The following is a 15,595-nucleotide window of genomic DNA, read 5'->3' as shown; positions in this document are numbered from 1 at the left end:
TTGAGGGAAGATAAGATTGGAATATGGAAATACAACAATGAGGGGAAAAGGTTCAACTGGTTGGCAAGGGATGTTGAGATAAAGTACAACTGGGTGAAAAGAACCGCAAATTCCTTCACTAATGGGCTAGCTAAGCAAGGGGTGAATAGGTATTCTTTGTTTTGGGCTTATTTCTAACTCTATACTTTATCTTTTCTTTGTTTTGGGGGAGTTAAGATAGTTTAACTCCTTATGCTTTTTTGTAACATATTCTTAATTGAATTCAATAAAGATTTCTGTTATTGATAAAAAAATTGAGATTAAATAGTTTTATGAGATTTTAAGGGATGAGAAGAAGGTTGGGTTGGGCCCAGCCTGAACCTAGCCCAACCCGAAGTTGGGTTAGGGTTGAAGGAATTTAGTTAGGATTGGGTAGACTGGTTTGAATGTCAGGTTGGGTTAGGGTTAGGGTTGGGGGTTTAGAACTTAGGGTTGGCCTCAACCCGACCTAACCCGACCAGACTTGCAGCCCTAGGGAGAAGTATAACTGTATGAGGAAGACGACAGGTGTTGTGGCTTTTCTAAATTTTTTTTCAAGACAGGGGCAATTTGGTCTTTATAAAATCATTTATCTTTTTATTCACTTTCTTTGCAATTTGTTTCTAAACATAACTGAATTTTCCAACTTATCAAATTTGATAATTTATTTATGCAAAAGGCCCTTTAGCAAATAATATGAAGGAGTTTAAAGTGGTATGTTGTATTTAGACCTATTTATGGGCTGGGCGTTGGACACGTCCCATGAACATTTCACACTACTTCAAGCTCGGGCTTCGAACCCAAACCCAGCCCATGAATATCTTTTACATTCACACGCTTGAAGACTTGATATTCAACAAGTATCCTGGTTGTAAGTTTGTGAGTATTTGCTTGTGATTTCTTAGATACATTTTTAAGATATAATTGTTTTTGCCTATAATTTTCTTGTCCCTCTCTTCCCTGATTTATATAATTATTAATATCGTTTGACAGTTTATGTGAAACCCATTTCGTATCTTATTTTGATTGGAATATCTTTTGTCCTGCCTTCATTTTTCTTTTATATTTTTATTAAGTTTTGTCCTTGTCTTCCCCTCCCCAAGCACATAGAGAGTGCATATTAAGGGAGTCAAATAATGGCTATTGACTTCAGGTTACAAACAGGCAGAATATATAGGGATGCACATTTCTTTTGTATGTGGTGGTTGATATTTAATTAATGTAATGGGAATGTATGTGTACATTGTTTTGCCTGCAGATCTGAGTTAGATGATTTCTGATGGTTGTTGCTGTCAATGTTTCTTGCCCTTGGAGTCTCTGAAGCACTCAAATCAGACACCATTGATATAAAGCTTAACCTTGGAATTGGAGTATATCGAACGGAAGAGCTCCAACCTTGTGTGCTAAATGTGGTTAAGAAGATTGGTGTTTTGCTTCAATCCATTGGAAAATGGGAGAATGACTGATTAGTTTAGGTTAGAATTTTGTAGCTCCACCATCTACTGTACATGGGGAATGAATCTTGACCGAGAATTGATACCAAATTCATGGGCAGGATACGTTTTTATGGAGGGGGGGCTGTCATTCAGAATTCTACATTGGGTTGCAGAGTACTTAACCCTTGGAAAATTCTCTCTACATCATATTTTGTTTTCTCAACATGATTTTACTGTCTTTCTTTGACTGACAAATTGAGATCATGCTAACTCTCTAGGCAGAGAATCTTATGCTTGAGAGGAGAGAAAACTCAGATGAGTGGGATTCTCTCGCAACGTTTTTTTCATATTGGCCTGTTCTTTGACATTTAGTATTTACTGCAATACAGAAACAACCAAATTAACCTATACATAGACTTTTAGGCTGTGTTTGGAAATGATGCAAATGGAGTATAAATCCTGGTTCAGTGTAAATTTACACTCTGATTTACTTTTGCCTATGTTTGGCAACATTACATTTATGCATTGACAAATGAAGACCAATGCATATTTACATTGATAATAAGATATAAAAGTACATCAATAAAAAAGAAGTAAATTTGCATTCAAATGGGCTTTTGATAAAAAAAAAGCATATACTTTATTGGAATTCATGTTTGCATCCATTACAGCTAAAAGTCGATTTGATGAGAAGATAAATTTGTGAATACAAAACTAACTCAATTTTATAATTTATATGAACCATTTTACACTCTACGTATTTGCATCGTTTCCAAACGCAACATTATTTTTTATGAATACGTATACAAAGACCCCAGAATATTAACCTGGGTAAGTCAATATTTATTTAGATTGTATATTCTGCACACGAGCAGGTTTAGAATTTATCTGTTGGATAGATCATCACTAGTTTTCTCTATGTTACAAGTTAAATTAAACTAGGATTTGTGTATTTATTTCACATCCTAAGCCTAATTTCCATGATGCATTATTGGCCATCTTTATTTCTCGTAGGATTTCGGATTCAATTTTTTTTTGGATTGTTGTTGCTATTTTGACCAGACCGAAAACATGACAAATAAGTGGCATGTGTACATGACCCAAGATGGAAGAATATTCCTAGCTGGATTATCTTTGGCACAATGTGAATATCTTGCAGATGCCATCATTGATTCTTACCACAGTTCCTGAATTACAATTTTTGTTCTTCCCTGCGGACTTGGATCTTTCCCCTCACTTTGTTTTTTTTTTTTTTTTCTCCTTTTCTGTAGTTTCTGAGTCTGTTGGATACCTTCCATCAAAATTTTGGTGAGTTCATTATTCCACCATTTGTTGGTAATTTTTATATGAAAATATTGTAATATAGTTTCCTTGTCTCACTGGAGAGAACATCTATACTTCAAGTTACTAATACTTGCCTTGAAATGTCTTAACCAAGGTTCAAAATTTCATTATATATTGATATTTATGTATTGTATGGTGGGTCACCCATACACTAAATAAGAATGTTTCAAAGGAGTAGACAGGCCTAAGACCTACCCCTGACCAGTTTTTGAAAAAAAAAGGAAAAAAAAAGGGTGGGTACAAGATGTAAAGTACCAATACACCCCTTGTGCCATATCATGGTGTATCTATACTTTGAACCTTGGTCTTAACAATAAACTTTTTTGTCTTGAAAGGACCTCTAAGAATTCTTTATAGTTTTTCTGCTTTCGTTTTTTTGAAGCATTACTTCATTAGCATAGCAAATCTAAAGTTAAGGTTGGATGTCTGAAATTTGTTTAATTTACCGGTCTGTGATTCTCAATAAAACCATGTTAGATGCATGTAGGGGTCAGTTCGATTAAAATCGAGGATCTAACTGACTATTCGATTTGATTATTTTCTCCAACCGAACCAAATTAGAGTTTAGAACTGAGTTGATCTTAACGGAATTCAGTTCAGTTTGGTTCGATTGGGCCTTGATTCTACATAAATGATAAACATTTAATAATTAATGAATAATTAATAATTAATAAGTGTTATTAATTAAAAGTTAAAATGACCCCAAAACCCAATGGTTTTAATTAATTAACTATTATTAATTAAAAGTTAGAATGGCCCCAAAGCCCAATGGTTTTAATTAATTAGGCATTATTTATTAAAAGTTAGAATAGGCCCAAAGCCCTATGCCAATGGGAAATTGCCGAATTGGTCATTATTCACAAACATTAATAAACAATTAATAATTAATTTAATTTTTAATTAACTATTATAAATTAAAAGTTAGAATGGGCCCAAAGACCAAAGGGAATTTCCAAATTGATCATTGGGAAAGATAATAATTAATTAGTATAAAGTATTCAATAAAACATTAAGTATTTAATATAATTAAAAAAACAAAAACAAAAACCGAACTGAACCATACCCAAATTAACCGAACTGAAAGCTTATTTGGTTTATCAACCTAATTTGAACACTCGTAAAAGCATGTCCATGGTTTCCCTATCTTCTCTTTTGCATTATAAATAAGCTTTTTCATTTTTACCTGGAATTCCTTTATCATTGTTATATTATTAAGAACATGCATTAATAGCTCACCTCTTTTTTGACAATTTTGAGAAGCAGCAGTTTTTGTTATGGAAATTGCTGAAGTTCACTATTTGTCTTTCATGAAGTTTCTGATATTTGTTACAAGGAGACATTGTTAGGTATGAAGAACCTGCTTGCTTTGCTGGATTTCACTACTTGTCCTTGATAAAATTTCTAGTATCTGTGATGCAGAGAAAGAAGCAAGGAAAGAATTTATGGGGAGACAAACCAATATTCTAATTCCTATACCAATTTCAGAAATTTTGGGTTATAGGGTATTGGTATTGTTTCAGTTTTATTTTTATTTATTTTCTAGTTATTGGTGTCTTAAAAACAAAGTTCTGTTTTCCATATTTTTATTTCGAAACTATCAATTTCAGAACAAGGTTCTAGTTGTTAGTATTATTTATTTATTTTCTATTTTTTATTTACTATACCAATTTCAGAACAAGGGTCTGTCTTATGAACAAGCGTTAGGAAAGTGTTATTAAAGTTATTTAGGAGTTAGAGTCCTTATTTAAGTGGTTATTGATTTGCCTTGGTTCTAAAGCAATTAGGAGTTGTTTTGGATCAATTTTTTTTAGTCCAAAGAGGAGTCTATGAAGGGAATCTGAATTAATAAATTGAATAGAATCATTGTAATTGGAATTGAAAGAGAGAGTTTTGATGAACTAAAGATTGGTTTAGTGAATTTTGGTTGTTACTAGAAATTCTCTTTTTTCCCCTTCTCTCTCTCTCTCTCACAGTTATTCCTCTCAAAGCAATCTGTCTCTTTGCTGTTTACCATAACAGCAAGAGATCTTCTCTCTCTTTCTGGTTTCTTGCTCATTCTTTGGTGGACAGAAACATTCTACTTATTCTTCCATCCATGTTCTTAATCTCTAATCACCCAAAGTCCATCACTCATCCCACGAATCCCACCACCAAATCCCAAGTTAGTTGGACCCCAACTCATCCTACATCCGTTAGGTATTAGAGCCTACCTTGAATACATGACTCCATGATTTGGTTTCAAATCATGATAATGACTACTATGAAAGAAGTCCATACTAAATTTGATGATTTTGTACATAGCCATGAAACAAAGTAGGATTGACTCCATGGTTTGGAGTAGAAAGCTGTTGCAATAGATGGCAAGTTTGAGCAGAAGTTTGCTGCAATAGATCACAAACTTGATATTTTAAATGCCATGTTGGAAGCTTATCTTATAGAGGAGGGTATTGTTATTGGTGAAAGTTCTTCAGATGTCACATGTGGAGTATCTTAGCCTATTTCTTTCACATCAAACTCTCAGCTCATTGTTCCTATGATGCCTTCTATTGCACCTACTATGCAGTAACAATTTAAACTTGGAATTGCCCTTGATGTTCCTAGTTGGTAGGAGTAGGACCCCTACTCATCCTACATCAATCTGTCAGAAGCATACTATAGGAGCATAATATTGGATGAGGAACCTAAGTGTGGGCCTGAAACTAGATATTTTGGTAAATATTTTGGCCATATAAAGATTTATATAGATTAAACAAGTGATCTGTAGTCCTTTTAGAGATAAAGGGCAGCCCAATGCACAAGCTCTTGCCAACGCAGGGTCTGGGGAGGGACAGATGTACACAGCCTTACCCCTGCAGATTTGAATAATATTCAGACTGATAGGCATTAATTTATAGTGCAAAAACTATTTAATTACAACAGAATAAGATTATCAAGTGAAAATATAGATAGCACTTAATCACTGCACTTTTCTTTGTGTCCCCAAGTGAAAATATAGATAGCACTTAATCACTTTTCAGACTATGCATCTGCCATGCATAGTCCATCAAATGGTTTGTTCCTGGTACAGAGTAAAGCAATTTAAAGAACCAGGTGTATTTCCTCCCTCAGTGCATCACAGGGACCAACCTTGTTATCATCACAAATCTCTCTTAGAATGGCTTCTTTTGGTTTGCTCTGTATGGGTTCTCCTCCCTTTGTCAGTCTGCCATTACTTATAATTTCCACAAGGATTTTGCCAAAGCTGTAAATATCCCTACACGACTCATCTTTTATGACAGTATTGAGATCACCTGACACGGGTTAGTGAAGGGATGAGAGATCCATCGTATGGATGTCCAAATCTTGCGGAATAAATGGGTGAATTTCAAAAATTTTTCTTTCCCTTCAACTGGGAATCGCATTCCCTATTTAGAAAATCATATTTTCAAGGATCATTCTTGAACCATAAACTGAACCAGATCTGAACCAAAAGGAGTAGGAGAGGATTATACCTGATATGGAGAAATAGTATCCCCCAACGAAGGTGTTCACGCCTAAGGAAGGATCCAAAGACTGTTCCCACTGAAGATGGCGCAGTGCAGGATGGAGCAGAATCAACAGTATTATTCTCCAAGAATTATGTCCTTCGCAAGAAACAACAGGATGGCACGTGAGCACAACTTCCTATCAATTCTTTCTCAAAGAACTGATGTCAAGATCAAATCTTGACTTCTCCCACAACTGGAGATCGAACTGGATGTATGGCGACTGTAGGAAGGAGGTGGCAAGAAAGATCTTTACAGGGATTGTAGAAATCTTTTTCTCTAATTTCAGCTCTGAAGAGGATCTGATTATGTGTATCTTCTAAAGGCTGCCGCCCCCTCATTCTTTTGTAAACCTAAGAGATCAGCTCCTAATCACATTAGGAGCTGCTGATCCAAATCATATTTGGATCAAACCTCTCTTTATGTGATAAGGATAAACCCTTATCTTATCTGCAGATTAGATCAGCCTTCTCCTAATCTCATTAGGAGGTTTCTAGATCTGAATCATATTCAGATCTGGACTCTCTAAGTGGATAGGGTTAAGACCCTATCCTATCTACTGATCAATCTCAGAATTCGCCCATATTTAACTTATTAAATAAGTCCAGTTCGAAATGGGATTTAGGCCCATTAAGCTTATGTGCTCACTTAACCTTCCTAACTGCTGCCCTGTTGGGCTTCCTTGTATGGCGTGGGAGCCAAGCATTGATCTACACATCAACCACATGGGTTCGGCCTAGCCTTTGTTACAAGGCTTGGCCAAATACACTGTTATGGACAGTGCACCCCTTGAAACCCATCAAATGGGCATTATGGGCCCAACACTTACCCTAAGTGGTCCTTGGGCCAAGCCACCTTGTAACACCCAGGGACTGTGGGCAGATGCAAGATTAACCCATCAGGTATTATCCTCAATGGTTTTACACTTAACCTCTCAGCCCATAATGATCATACACTACCCGACAAGAGAGGACCTCTCCCTCGGCTGCAAGGAACAGTGCTGCACTCTTTACTTATATGGATCCCGGGAATTAAAACATTTTGCAAACATTTTAGAAACCATAATATATATATTTTCATATCTCATATAAAATACACTTTGCAAAACAAATCTCAACGATTGAAATCGACTGCCGACAGTCTTGGTTTCCATCAGTGAGAGTGCATCCCCGATCATTACCTTTGTCCGACAAAGGGGCTGATCCTGTCACTATGATCACCCACTCAGATGAATTCTCAGACTGTCCCAACATACCCAGGTTTTGACCCCCGCTGAGGATCTTACTGATTGGTACATCAAAGACAGCCCAATCTGACACCCAGTGCAGTATCATAATCGAGTCTAGGGGTCGGGTGTAATTTTCCAGTTTTGCCCATTAATCTTCAAGGTCCAAGGCAATACTGGAAATTTGGTCCAGTTCATAGATTCAATTAATCCTACACTGTATGTGCCTAGGGTCTCACCCTGGTAGCTGAGACAGACCACCCCAACCGACTTGGTGGCACCACAGTGTCAGCCTTATCAGGATAGGTCTCCCCAGACCGACTCACTGGCTGTGAACATTCTAAACTAACACGAGTCTCATTAAGTGTCCAATTTAAGGGTATTACACAGAAACATAAATCAAATATGCACTTTTATTCATTTATAATAAACTCATAAAGTACATCATTCTGATTGAAGCTAAGGGCATACAAAACTATCCAACAGTTAGAACAATTTAAACTTCAGATAAATACCAAACCATAGAGTAAGATAATAGCATATAGGACAACATGATGTTGGGTTTTTTCATACAAAGGTATAAATGGAATATGACCTCTTTTAAGGTTTAGTTGGCAAAAGAATTAAAACCTGCCTTTTGTTTATTTTGGAGAAAGTAGAGTAACTTCTAATTTTCAACATAATCCTGTAGTGGGGAGGACATAAGAACCAAATAGTAAAACCTTTATTCTTCAATGTAAGCATTGAGCTGGGGATGCCATTAGAACTGAAATGATCAAAACACAACTAATTAAGTCGTGACCTTTTCATTTTACCTCTTTATGATTCGATTAAAGCTCAAAAAGTATCTTGAATGTAAGATATTTCTAAAGACTTGGTTTACTTGGGGCTTCTAATAAAGGCCCATGTTTGTTTGCAATGACCTGGGTTGATATTGTATGAAATGATCTGGGGAGTCACAAACTCACAATTTGACAGAAGATATGACCCTTGAAGGTGGAAAACCAACACACGACTTGTATAACCAACACCATGTGGTTGGGACAATGCTTTGTGAATTTGTTTGAAATGGTGGAATGGTATTTGCAAGAGAGCAAGCAAACAGAAGTATACCTGTTCCTGATTCATAATAGCTCTCTGGGAGTGGATCTTCTTTTATCTGTATCAACGTTTTCAACTCAAAATCAGTCAGGCAGGGCTCCATATTTTTCATCAAACACTATGTTGCTTACCTTTAGATCTCCATGGGCAATTGCAGGTTAACAGTAATGGTGAAGGAAGCACAAACCCTTTGCAATTCCAATCACAAGTTGTGTTCAGCTGACCAATTGCAGGATAACACTAATTATTGGCTTTCTTTTCATTTTCATCATTTTTACCTGGTTTCCATTTGGCAAGTAATCATAAAGAAGATAGGACATATGTTTATTGCAACAGAACCATTTTTCATTTGTTTGTACTTCCTCGTTGAAAATGAAAGATGGCCAAAGCTGATACTAGGAAGATTAAAGCTACTCCCACACAAAACAACAGAACCCATACAGACTTTTCTTTGCTTTTGCTCCCTAATCCAAAAAGAGTTATATCAGAAATTTCTTTTGAATAAGGACAGGGTTGCAGAGGTTCTCCACATAGGTGCGGGTTCCCAACAAAGGCACTTGAATCCATCAATCTGAAATTCTTTCCTGGAGGAACAGGGCCAGACATATCATTGAAAGACACATTTAAAAGCATTAAGCTTGAAGAATTTCCAAACTTGGCTGGTATGGAGCCCTTGAGTTTATTTTGTGATAGGTCTAGGACACTGAGAGTAGGAATATTTCCAAGCTCAGCGGGTATATAACCTATCAAGTTATTGTTAGCTAAACTCATCCTCACAAGAACATGGCAATTGGCCACACTATCTGGTACAATCCCTGATAATCTGTTTCCATTTAGTTCAAGTACAGAAAGGGAGTTGCAAGATTCGAATGGAGGCAAACTGCCTGAAATGTTGCAGGAGGATGCTGAAAAATTTCGAAGTGGAAGAGACCATATGCTTGCAGGAATTACACCTCCTAGGCCCGGATTTTGAGAGACATTGAAGTACTGAAGTTTGGAAGCTTGAAATATGTCTTGGGGGATCCCTCCTGTAAACATGTTACTAGAGATATCTACATATGTGATATCAGGAATAAGGCTAAATTTCAATGGAATCTCACCAGAGAGGGAGTTGTCTTCAACCCGGAGACGAACAAGAGAAGAGCAGTTTGTGAGAGTATGAGGAAGCCTACCTGTAAAATTGTTTGAGAACAGGATAAGTTTAAACAACATACCTCCTGCACATAAATCTGGTGGAATCCCCCCTGTGAAACTATTTGTAGAAACATCAACCCATTTAAGTTTAGAGTTCCTGCCCAAGGTCAGTGGCAATGGTCCAGAGAAGAAATTGTTCCATATCAAAAGTGTTTCCAAGAGTGGAAGTTCTGCGATTCCCTCTGGGACAGAGCCACTCATATCATTGTACATGAGGCTAAGCAGACGTAGATTTCTCAACTCTGCAATACTCTCTGGAATGGGCCCAGAAATTTGATTGTCAGAGAGATCTAAGTTTGTGAGAGGCACAATATTGCCAAAACACCATGGGATTGATCCAGTGAGTTGGTTCCTGAACAGGAACAGGGATTGAAGGTTGGTGAGATTGCAGAGACGATTTGGGATTGGACCAGAGAGGTTTGCACCTGCAATGTCTAGATACTGAAGCCTGCTCATATTTCCTAGTTGCCATGGGATATTGCCCTGGTATGTGTTGTAGCCAATCTCCATATGGGTCAGTGTTTTGAGTTTCCCCAGCTCTGAAGGGATTTCACCATCCAGTAAATTTCCTGCAAGATGCAGCAACTCCAATTTCTTGAAAGACCCATACTCTGCTGGGATTAGACCCTCAAAGTAACTACCAGCTAAGTTCAGTACCTTGAGAGACTCCAGCTGTGAGACGTCCTGCGGCAGGGGACCTGAGAAACTATTGCTGAATGCATCAAGAACCTCCAGGTGTTGGACAGCACAAATCCCAGCAGGGAAGCGGCCACTGAGATTGTTTCTACTGATATCCAGGCTTCTCAGGTTGGTGAGATTGAACATTTCGACTGGAAGATGTCCGGAGAAGGAGTTGTAGCTGAGGTTGAGGTCCACCAGATCAACCAATAGCTTGATATGCTTGCCAGATACCGCACCAGAGATATTCCTCTTGGAGAGGTCCAAACCAACAACCATGCTGGAATTCTTGGTACAAGTGACTCCAGACCAAGAACAAGCATAGATTGCCTTGGCCGAGCTCCCATAAGGGGAAATCGACCAATCAGACAAACTGTTTGAGCCATCTACAAACTCCGACTTTAGTCCCAGCAATGCCGCCGAGAAGACATCAACCGCTGAAACTGCTGTTGTAAGTGCTAGAGCGACGAGAAAAACTTGGGCTAAGCTCCAAACCATCACAGTTGGAACTCGCATTGTATATGCCAAGACACCCAGTTAGAGGAAGCTCAAGTTCTTTGCAAGATTGCTGTCAAGGGTAACGCTTCATGCATGGGGACTGTAGAAAGTTCATGAAGGAGCAAATGACGACGTGAATCTAATTGGGTTGCTTTTAGTTGAAGGGGATCAGTGGGTTGGTAGTTTATTTGGATATAGGCATTGGGGAATGGAGATTCATGGCTATTCCATCTGCACCTCTGTTTCTCTGTCTTTTAGAGAGAGAGAATCCAATGATTTTAGCAGAGATGGATATGAATGGGAAGTAGTGAAAGTGTGAGAATCCCAGTCCTCAACCCTGGCGTTGAAGCATCATTGGTCGATCTGCTGTTTTCCTTGTCCATTTATTTGTGTCTAACTTGTGAAGGTGGAATCCCCTAGAAGATCCATGGTTGGGAGTGAGGTGACATGTGGGTCCCCACTATAGCCCTATTCGGGTTGGTTGCCGTGGGACCCTTCAATTGGTGGGTCCTGCTCGGCTGTTGATATTCAGTTCAGTATGTCTTGCCTGCATCTTCATGGACCTGGTCCATGTCTCTGTTGCATCTCCATGGACTGAAAAGTGAAACCCCTGTCGTCACTCAAAGCCCAATTTCCGGCAGGCGGGTAAGACTTTTTAAGAGAATAGCGTGAGAGAATGAGCATAGTATCTGTTCATTTGGATGCATCATTCGTATACTTCTGACTGTGAAGATTACAAGTGATTAAATTTAGAGAAATTTATTCATAAAGTGATAAAGGGTCATGATCGGGGTCATTGAAATCGCGAAGTTTCCCATACAGATTGATGTTTGATGAAAAAGGGGGTGAGGCAGGGGCCACAGGGCAGGATAATCACTAGCTTGATATTTTAACTCAACACTCTAGCAAATTACAATGAAAACAGTAGCAACTTGAAGTTGTTAAATAGAAAGCAGAAAGCAGTGGGCTATCTTCTATATGGGCTAAGGGCTATATCTTCCTTCAATTAGATTTGAAGTTACAAGGAAATGAACCATTCTCTGCAGTATGCAGACACCAGATAATCGACATGGAGTCTGGACGGACCATCATCCAAATTCCAAAAGCTACTCCATTCGCCAGGAAGAGTACCAAGTTCAAACCATCCGATCATGATGAAGCCCTCTACAGTGCCACTGATACTGGGTCAATCTCAATCATGATACCCACGTCAGCTTCATACACGTGGGGTCCATTTGCCAGGCTGACATGTTGTATCATGATTGACCCACTATCCCTCCGGTTACCATGGGGATTCGAAATCCTCTAAGTGTGGTTCCTGCAACAAGGGAGGATTCGAAATCCTCCAAGTGTGGTTCCTGCAACAAGGATGTGGGGTCAGCTTCAGTGCTCTGTTCATGCTTTTTTGTAACCTTGTGAGTACATTTATGTCGCATGGTCTATGATCAACACCATGTCGGTATGATGATATCAGTACTAATTGCCAGAATCCTTGGGTTTAGAGATGGAAAATACGTTGGGGAGTCTCCTTGCGTGATGAATTTCTACTAGATTTGAGACTATAATAAAATTTAGTAATGGGTTCAAGTTTTGGGCTTGGGCAGCTTCAGCTCTTCCTGTGGTTAGACGCTCGTAGATGCTTGACTGCCCCATCCTCCTTAGATGCTACTGGGTGTATAAGCAAGACACTCGGATGAAAGAGTCTTTAGATACAGAGTAACCTCAATTCCAATTGCTGAAGCATGGTGGAAATGATAGGATGTCCAAAATCAACTTGGTCTGCCTTAGTTTCTTCATAAAGCATAAGATGGATGCAAATTTTAGACTGAAAAAGTCAATCTATGAGCCTATGATTTCTGCCTCTTTTACAGTGAAAACTTTATTTCCATTCCTTTCAAATTGCTCTGATGTAAATAGCATGAAAAGCTAAGGCTCAGTTTGAAAGGAGTACAAATACAATTATATATTGTGCAAATACATCCAAAATAATACAAAATACAAGGTTTTGTACTCTACAAATTTGTATTTGCACTCCTTCCAAACTGAGCCTAAGTTTTCATCACAAAAGGTGCAATACAAATTGTGTAGTAAACGAGTTAATCCCCTGTATAAGTGAAATATGTATTTAACTGGTCAGTTTATTCCTTTGATTAGGTTGTCAATGATCAAATGGTACTTTCCTCTCAAAGGGACCCCTTTGATGCGATTCATGTATATCCCTTGGTAATTTTCCTACTGAGTTCCTTTGATTCAATATTCATAGGATACAAATGAACTGGAAGATCGGAACTTGAAACTTGAATAATTGATGTCAGACTTGGGCTCAGTTCTTTTGACCGAACATATGAAGCAATTGCCATCTTAGAGGCACCCTACTTTCTCCATTTCCTTAATGAAATTTTTACAGACATTTGCAGGCTTATACCTCTGATCATTGAACTGTTTCAAACAGATATCTGGTAGATTACCAATTTTGTTCTTGTTAACAAACAACCTACAGCTAGAAGCCAGCCACCTCATCATCCTGTTCGTCTCAATGTTTCTGTTGTTTACCTTTGTCTTGAGTGGGTGACTGAGAATATCTCGAGGAGAGCTGTTGAAGCTTCCTACTGGTGCTTGTGGGAACAAGTGTACATCATGGAACTTTTTGCCTGGCATGTGAATGATCTCTGGTGTTTGGTTGTTGGAACACATAAGGGTATGACGCACATCTTGGATTTCGATTTTTGAAGCATGATCTCTGCTGCAAGAACAGGTCGGTCATGGAGTTCAACAGGACCTCCCGGGTGAACAATCTTGACTTGCATGTTCCTTGTACAGTTGTGCCATGAATGCAAAGCGAGCTTGACAAGGCCATGACATAGGAAAGATAGAGAAAAACCAAACGTCTGTATTCTTGGATTATCAGAAACCACATTGTCCAAATGGTCATGCAAAAATGCAAAGTTTAATTAAGCTGTCTTCTCATCATTGATGCTATCTTTGTGATGGTTTTGTTTTCTTATAATGTTGGATTTCATGAAGCAAAGTGCTTCTCATGGGTACAGCTTTCACTGAATATTCATCTTTGGTTGTAGACTTCTCACTTTCTCAGTGACTGGATTTGGTTGGATTGGCCCCGACTGTTGGGCAAGATGCTAAGTATCGATAAAATGCATTATGGGTTTCAACTTTCAAGTGTGAAATAGTCTTTACTTTAATAGGGAGGGGTTCTAAAGGTTGCACTTAGAAACCCCTGTTCAGAAAAAAAAAAAAGAAAATCAGTGGGTTCAAAAACCGAGATGTTATATGTATCAATACTTTGAATTTCGCTGTTTGGGAACCAATGTGGACTGGCAATTCTATTGCAAAGAGATGAGTAGTTCAGACTTCAGAAACCAATGCAATCATTTTACTTCTTAAGTACAGGAAATATCTACAATTTTAGACGAAGACATTCTGTCATCAAATGCCATTTAGAATTAAGAACAAAACCATTTCATCTTATTAGCAATCAATATGAGAGTGCCAATCCTCCCCTGCCTGATGTATCATGGAGTGGAAAAATCATGCCGTTTTGGCAGAGATTGACGAAATCAGATTCCAAATTTGAAGGACTATTGACATAATTATGTAACAGTACAGAGGAAACATCACTCCTAAAAGAAATTGACCTCACATCAAGTGATTTATGCTGTATGTTCCAGGCTTGCTTTTTAGATCATTCTCTTCTACAGATCACGGTTTGATTATTAAGACGCATATGGAGAAGTATTCGTTTTTTCTTTGTTCTTTTGAGTGTATCATTTGACAGGAATATGCTTCTAGGGTTGGATCTGTATCTCCATAGTAAGTAGGTGTAAGGATGTAACTTGGGCCGGGTTACTCAAAATCCAACCCGAAAGAAAGGCGGGTAGATCAGGCTAAGGTTAGGATTGAAATATGTGAATTATGAACAGGTTTATCTTCAGGTTAGTTTAGGATTATGCTTTAGGCAACCCCACCTAATGAGAATTGGAGATGTCTTGTATTTGCATATATAAATATCATATTAAGGGGGTTTTGACAATATAGTTGGTTTTACTTTTGAAAACAAAAAACTGACACATCAGCAAAAGCAAATATAACTTTGCTGCCGTCGTAGTTGTTTTTGTTTTAAAAAACAAAACCATGTTGTCGAACACCCCTATTGTCTTTATGTACATAAACAAATATTGAAACATGTCTATATATATCAACAATTTTAAGGCAAAGTTTCTCTTTTTCATGTAATATGGTAGATTAGATTACCAAAAAATTGCCATAAATAGTTAACCTTAAATGGAAAATCCTAAATTTAAGTAGTGAGAACATTTTTTTAAGCAAATAGGTGAAAAAATTGGGCTAATCTGAACCCAAACCAACCCAACCCAAATCCTACTGGAAATCAATGGGTTGGGTTAGGGTTGAGGTCAGATGTTAAAAACCAACTCTATGACTTTATTTTTGTCTACTAGTGATAAGACATGAATCTAAAAGTTGATAGAGTCAGGTCGTATCATAAACCTTGAGTTAATCCACCCTCGCCTAATGACCTTGTTCTGTAAGAGAGCTGTTTA

At 38.0% G+C, this 15,595-nt stretch overlaps 1 protein-coding gene across 1 annotated transcript; it reads right to left on the bottom strand.

Moving 5' to 3' along the window:
* Positions 1-7,942: 7,942 nt before the first annotated feature.
* On the bottom strand, positions 7,943-11,387 carry LOC104603370 (uncharacterized). Its single transcript, XM_010267387.3, has one exon. It carries the CDS (start codon positions 11,034-11,036, stop codon positions 8,994-8,996), a length of 2,043 nt encoding a protein of 680 aa, XP_010265689.1. The 5' UTR covers positions 11,037-11,387; the 3' UTR covers positions 7,943-8,993.
* Between the last annotated feature and the right edge of the window lie 4,208 nt (positions 11,388-15,595).

This window comes from Nelumbo nucifera, chromosome 2 (genome assembly GCF_055504915.1).
Source record: "Nelumbo nucifera cultivar China Antique chromosome 2, China Antique-T2T, whole genome shotgun sequence".
NCBI lineage: Eukaryota > Viridiplantae > Streptophyta > Magnoliopsida > Proteales > Nelumbonaceae > Nelumbo > Nelumbo nucifera.
Note: the sequence above shows the minus strand (reverse complement) of the source record. Positions and strands in the feature narration are given on the sequence as shown.

Excerpts from the sequence above, each read along its gene's own strand:
- LOC104603370 (XM_010267387.3), bottom strand. The coding sequence starts at position 11,036 with ATGCGAGTTCCAACTGTGATGGTTTGGAGCTTAGCCCAAGTTTTTCTC.